The following is a 7,046-nucleotide window of genomic DNA, read 5'->3' as shown; positions in this document are numbered from 1 at the left end:
TTTTTTTCTTTTTTAAAAAAAACTTAGTGATAACCATAATTTTTTCTATTATTTTATTTTTTAAAATTAAGAAAGAAAGTGCAACACAAAAACCCAGCCAACGTCCAAACTTCCTGTTCGGCCGCTTCAAGCCTCTCAGGCGATTGGTATTCGGCTGCTCCAAGCCTCTCATGCCATTGGACTCCTAACAGAAAAATAGTGAAAAAATGGAAAAATATAAGAAAATTTAACAAAAACAAAGGAAAGATGTCACTAAACTCTTCATCCAGATGTCAAACGGAGACTCTGCCTTGGAGAACCACCATTTTAATATATATATATATATATATATATATATATATATATATAAATTGAGAGCACCTCTAGTAGATAAAACGGCCCTCATGACAAGCAGCTGGCTTTTTGGTCAGATGGTCATTAAGCTAACAAAACCATTGGTTGTTACGGCCTATTAATGAGTCCAAGGTCTGAATAAATCTCGAAGTTCCAAACTGTATGAGTAAAGAAATTTTCAACACCAACTTGTACAAGTGGTAAACAAAGAGTCCGAATGATGCCAACACACCACCACAGTTTGTCAGACACTAGGATAAGACAATGTAAAACCACTTCTTTACAAAATCCAGGCTGGAGATGACATATAACAAGAGCATAGAACCAGCTAAAATCAATTCAAGAAAAGAAAAATAAAAAAGATAGGACCACTCTTTGATGGGTTTTCTTGCTTTAACCCATCCAGCTCAACTAGACAGCAGCTACCTACTACGTGACGCACTTAATCCAAGTTAGACAAGGACAGCCAGCCCTCCTCCAGGTACTCGCCCTCCATTCTCTATACAATTACAACTGCAGGTGTCGGGTTAAATGCTGCCACTGGCTCCAGTGGCCATGAAAACTCAGGAACTGCCTCTGCTGCTGCTAATGGCAATGCTGCAGCACTCACCTCCTTGGATGCCTCAGTGTAGTGGAACTCAATCTGGAGTCGGTGATGGAGAGGTGTCGAAGACATCAGCCCCTTTTTAATATCAGCCTGCAGTTCCCTAATTGGAATTGCAGCTAAGAAGCTCTTGATGTACTCCTTACAAGACTCCTTCCCTGTGCAGACAAGCTCCCCCTCTGGATCACCATTTCCACTATGATTCTCTCCTGTTGAACCATCTACACCACCATTAACAGCTCCTGCGGCCTCACTGTCAGCAGTCTTCTTCTCACCAGGAATTTTGCGAATTGTTGTGCTTCCATCAAATTTCAGAATGTAAGCCTGGTCACACCCTTCATAAAGCCTCTCACCAAGAGTGTCTATTATGTAATAGGCATCATGTTCAACTTTTAGAAGAAAAAAGTGATCGTTCCAACTCACTATGTAGAGATGAGGGCCACCATCAGTGGGAAAATTTGATCCAGCTTGGCTGATCTCATCCCAGATGCTGTCAAAAGACATGGCCCCATGCAGGAAATCAAAGCCACTGGTATCATCAGTGCCATCAGGATGAAAGAACCCGATGAAAGACTTCCTTGGAACTACAGAGAGTGGGCGGATCTTTGCCTGAATAACTGTTTCAAGATCAAAATGCTTGTCAGGGAAGCGCTCTTGGTACGTCTGGTTCTCACAGAGGTTCCTCCATTCAGTGGAACCTTCTCGAATGAGATGGTCAAACTGAGACCTGATAGGCATTGCATCCCAGTTTGTTTGAAACCAGTCGGCAATTACAGCAACTAGAGCTGTGCATGCACTCTCACCAGAAGCTCGCTCACTCCTCTGGTCAATAGATGCAAAGAAGACCTGGGTGGAAAGCTTCATGTGACCATCACGGCTCACTAGGTCCCTTGACTCCCAGTTCCCAACAACAAAATTGTCATCACCAAATTCAGATACTGATGAGCGCATAACACCATATTCATCTACTTTTTGCCTCTGCAAACAAAATCAACCAAGATGCTTAAAATTCCTCCTTACTAAATCCCATGCATAGATGAATGAGAAAACAAACAAATAGGGTAGAATCCAGACAACAATGAATATGAATGCATATTCAACAACCTTCTCAATACCTAAAGGCAATCTAAGAGGCCTTGTTTTAACATTCTTATAACACGCATGCGCGTGTGCAAGAGAGAGAGAGAGAGACAGAGAGAGAGCATCAAATCTGAGATTGAAGAATGATATGGAGTTCAGCTAAGCATACATTCCTCTTCTATCATATAGAGAGATTATGACAAAATAAAAAAAATATGGCAGCAAGGCAAGCATACCCCTTCAGAAGGAGATTCATCAGAGGAGCTCATCAGCCGACGGTCATAGTCAATGTCATCCCCTCCCTCTTCTCCATATGTTTTCTTTAACAATGGCTCCCCTTTGGCCTTTGGAGATTTAAAACTTAGCTTCCTCCTTTTCCATGGGAGAATACTCCAATTTGAAGCCTGCAACATAAATTGTTCAGGAACAGATGACGTCATCTCCCCTGCAGGTGAATAGCCCACATCAGATCTTCGATGGCTGTAGTAGACCCAGTCCTCATATTCTCTATCTGTCCTCACATCAAGATACAATGAACTACCAACATAGTTAGCAGATGCCAATGTGCCATAACTGAACGACTTCCTAATACTAGAGTCCGCTTTGTCATCTTCTAGTTCTCCTTCATCAAAATCATCATCAACAGAGTCCGTGTCAAATGGGTGAGTGTATTCTGCATCATCACTCTTAGCAGAGCACTTGCCATCACTACCTTCATCATCCCGGTTTGTCTTTTTAGACTTCCGTGTTGACACAAACTCTGTAAGAATTTTCACCTTTCTCAATCCAGCTTTAAGAGCAGAAAGCTCATCTTTCTCCAAAGAGAGAGCATCTCCACGAGAAGGTGACAATAAAGCAGGCACCATAGGTCTCTGCACCATCTCTGGTGATTCTTGGGATGTTCTCAATTCCAATACACTGAGAACCAGCTGCAACATAAATGGCTTCCCATGTCACAATGGAAATTAAATATAATAGAACCAAAACATGGATTAAAATGAAAAAATAATAGTTCTACAGACTACAAGAATGATCACAATAACTATATTAACCAGCATTAGCCTTTTTCAGTAAACTGATCAAATAAGGAATCCTGGTCAGATACATAAGAAGAATGCTTAAGAAATATCATATATCATATAACATAATCAGGCATAACAGCAAAATAAATAAATTGACATACATGAAGTGATGGAGGAGACTCCATAGCAACAGCAGGCAGCAACAATGGAAGGTTCAGCTCAATCTCTTGTTCAGCTGAAGATGTGAACTCAGCCAGGTTCAATGAAGCCATTCCAAGAATAGATGCCTTGTTTTTAAGTCCCTGGTTCAAGCCCTAAAAAGAGGAAAAATGAGGTCAATTTTCTACATCAACAAGGCATGCATGCACCAGAGACTTACCCATGGGCAATCAGGCCAAAGAGTAAGATAATAAGCATAATTCTAACACAAAAATGAGTCACCAGAATTTCCCCCATTAAGTTGGTAACATGGAAGGAAAAGCACCAAGTAAACTCAGAGCAATGTTACTTAGGCCCCGTTTGGCATTACTTTTAGAGGGCCAAACAAACTCTACTTGGAGGGCCAAAAGCTCTTTTGGGTGATTTTGAAGTATTTGGCGGAAATGTTGAATTAGCTTTCTGACTCCTCCAAAAGATGAAAAGGATCTACTAGAGAAATGCTGCAATTTGGAGAAAAACTCGAATTACAAAAATATTATTTTTTTAATAAATTTAAGAATTTATTATTTATTATCTTATTTAATTTAAAGATCAAAATAAATAATTTATAAATTAATAATACTTTATAATTTTTTTTTATTGCACAAACAATTAGACAATTGAAAGCACTATGTAAAATCCTTCATGATCATTTTTTGACTCTACAAGTACTTAATTTTATTATCAAACATGTCTTGGAAGTTTCACGGCACTATAGAAATGCAGTTACCAAATAGCAAACAACTTTTTTTCTCTACTGCCCAAAGCTTTATAGACGAAAGCTCTACTATCCATAACAATGTCAAAAGGGCCTTAGAAGCTTTTCACTTTATAGGGAACAATTTTAACCTGAATGTCGACTTTGCAACTAGACTCTAATAAGTATCCTAAATCATATAATCTAGGGTTTGAAATATCAAGTTTAAGTGCTAAAGACTTTGCAACTAGACTCTAATAAATATCCTAAATCATATAACCTAGGGTTTGAAATATCAAGTTTAAATGCTAAGCATTTTAGGTCTCCAAATATTTTCTGACTGTTTTCAGCATATCTTCATTTCATTCATGATTTAGGTGTGACCCTTCTCAATGTAGTTTCAGGATATCCTATTCTATGCATAATGACAACTTCAAGAAGGATCTATAAGAATTTCATCACATGTTCCTTTTGAGGCAGATATATCTTGATTTTCAAATGAAGATTACCATCAAAAACCCAAATTGTAAACAACTAGGCACCCAACCTTTCAAAGCTGTGACATCAATAATCTATAATAATGAGGAAATACAGAAAAAACAGATGAAATATTGTTGTGAACAAAAAATGAATGGACAATCTATAATTGTAAAATGTATTTTGCTATGATAGAGTAAGTTTCTCCACCCATTCCTCTGTTAAGGTGATGCCTTGTGCAGCCATCAACAAATGCAAGCTTATGTGCTCATATGTTGCATATGATTGGCCACGCACCCCACAAATCACATTTATGGGCCCTGCAGGAGGAGAAATTATTGCATGAACCAGGTCAAAGTGGACCAGCGCAAATCTCGGAGCATATGCACAGTGGATAACACGCAATCAAGAATTGGTGAAATACAAGGGGTAATGTGGCGTATTATCCACCATGGGATTTGGCATGGTCCATTGGACCTGGTCCAAGTAATAATTAGACCTGCAGGAGACTGGCCGACTGCTGCTAAATCAGCAGAAAGTCCGTGCCAATAGGTGGCCATGCATGGGTTTTGGAGGGCTGACTACAGTAGTATGATCTTATGAGATTATTTCTATTTTACAATTGAAAAAGCTTTTGTAGCTGGATATGTCCTTTAACAATAAAGATTAGTTAATCCCTGAAGGGAGAGAATGAAGATTTTTTCTTTGATTCTTTCCCTCGCTGTAAACATATAGTTTCTATTTATCATCCCCTTTCTTCAAATAAACAAACATCTATTAGGAATAGGAACCCTCAAAAAAATTTACAGAAAAAAATTTGGACATGCATAGCCAGAAAAGCATGATAATTCAAATATGATCGAAAAAGACATTAGCACCAAAACAGAAGCTCTAAATGAAGGAACGAATGTTCACAAACATCTGCATCATATAAATCAGAGCATTATAATGGAATTATATCATACATAACCACATAAGAACAGAAACCCGTTTCACATTGATAAAGCCAAACAAAGAATAGAGCTAACGTAGTAGAGGATGAGACATCTTAAAACAAGATTTCGAAAAGGGTTGACGAATAGAATGATTCACAAAGAAAATTATACCCAATAAAAGTGCGAGAAAGATGGAAAAACTCAACCATCTTCTCAAGAAAATCACATAGTTGCAGCAACAAATAGGCCAATCATAACACTCAAAATAGACGGAGAAATAAAACCTCTTTTAGAAACTCCAACAGAAAGATCAATTACAAAGCAAATCGAAACACGAGATCAGGAAATGCGTCAAATTTGACAAAGAGATCAATCAAGACAGAAAGATCAATTGCAAAGAAAACAGAAACACGGGATCAGAAAATGTGAAAAATTCTACAAAGATATCTAAAGACGTCAAAGTGCTAAAATTAGAACTCACATTGAAGACTGCGAAGGCGATCTCCCATGGATGGAAGGAGTTCTCCCTGTGGGCCGTGAGCGTGCACACGCTCTCGAACTCCTCGTTCCACTCCACCGTCCCATCCCTCACCTCCTCCTCCCTTGTGCAGTTCCTCTTCACCGTCCGCCGTAGCGAGCTCAGCGCCGCCTTCGGCCCCTTCCACCGCACCTCCGTCGTCACCCTCTCCACCGCCTCCTCCCCCTCCACCCCCACCAGCCCCTCCATCAGCCGCACCACGAGCCTCACCTGGAACTTCTTGGTCATCAGCGGCGGCCACGGTCGCCACCACATCATCCTCGCCACCATCCCTACCGGAACCCTAAACCCTCCGCCACCACCACCAAGAAACACCGAATCGCCTCAAGAAACCCAGATTTCCACCAAAATGAGCCCAAATATCTCAAAAAAAATCCGCGTTTCCGCAGCAAAATCGGCGGAAAATGGGTGCAGATCGCCCACAGGAAAAGGTTTTGGGGAAAAGATCTGGAGGAAAGACCGGCGAAGACGAAGAGAAAAAGGGGGGAAGCGCGATGAAGAGGGAAGATACGAGGAAAGAGACGGATTTACAGCATAAGAGTTAAAATGAAAACAGAGAACGAGAACGGGTCGAGATCTCCGAAGCCATGGCCGGCTTTTATCGTCTTTTTTTTATTTTTTTATCTTAACTCCTATTAAACGTAACGGTAACGGCTACGTCAGTGGGCCCAACCGTGTTGGTGTTGTGTTGAAATTACGAAAATATGCCCAGAGGAATTCATCAATTACGGTCGAGGTGGGATTCCTTGAAACGTCCAACGGCAAGAAAGGGACATTTCCGGAAAGTGGGGGATTATCTCCGAGTGTTCCACGGAAGAATTCCCTACCATAGATGGGGATCGGGACGTTGGATCATGATCGAACGGTGAATATTGAAGTGATGACGTTGAGAGATCGTTAAAGCCATCCAAATTAGGAAAGTAACCGGATATCTCTCCAAAAATATATATTATCGGGATAAGGAGATACCGTTGACCTCGGAAAGACGGAGAAAAGAAGGAATATGTTTTTTTATTTGGTAGCTACTAGCTAGAAGACCTGCAAAAAATAAAAATAAAAATCAAACTTAATATCCTGTATCCTCCAGAAAATAGTATTCACTAGCTTTAAGACATAAATAACTTAAGAGCGGGGCATTGGAAGTAAAGGAAAGTATGCTGAT

At 40.1% G+C, this 7,046-nt stretch overlaps 1 protein-coding gene across 1 annotated transcript; it reads right to left on the bottom strand.

Moving 5' to 3' along the window:
* Positions 1–468: 468 nt before the first annotated feature.
* On the bottom strand, positions 469–6,459 carry LOC105036183 (uncharacterized). Its single transcript, XM_010911943.4, has 4 exons — positions 5,828–6,459; positions 3,201–3,353; positions 2,254–2,946; positions 469–1,915 (listed from the first exon to the last, which is right to left on the bottom strand). Exons 1-4 carry the CDS (start codon positions 6,152–6,154, stop codon positions 833–835), a joined length of 2,256 nt encoding a protein of 751 aa, XP_010910245.1. The 5' UTR covers positions 6,155–6,459; the 3' UTR covers positions 469–832.
* Between the last annotated feature and the right edge of the window lie 587 nt (positions 6,460–7,046).

This window comes from Elaeis guineensis, chromosome 6 (genome assembly GCF_000442705.2).
Source record: "Elaeis guineensis isolate ETL-2024a chromosome 6, EG11, whole genome shotgun sequence".
Taxonomy (NCBI): domain Eukaryota; kingdom Viridiplantae; phylum Streptophyta; class Magnoliopsida; order Arecales; family Arecaceae; genus Elaeis; species Elaeis guineensis.
This window is presented reverse-complemented; position numbering and strand designations above follow the sequence as displayed.

Coding starts and splice junctions, on each gene's coding strand:
- LOC105036183 (XM_010911943.4), bottom strand. CDS start 6,154: ATGGTGGCGAGGATGATGTGGTGGCGACCGTGGCCGCCGCTGATGACC. Junction 3,354..5,827: donor TCGCCTTCGCAGTCTTCAAT/GTGAGTTCTAAT, acceptor TCCTCTTTTTAG/GGCTTGAACCAGGGACTTAA. Junction 2,947..3,200: donor AGTCTCCTCCATCACTTCAT/GTATGTCAATTT, acceptor TTTATGTTGCAG/CTGGTTCTCAGTGTATTGGA.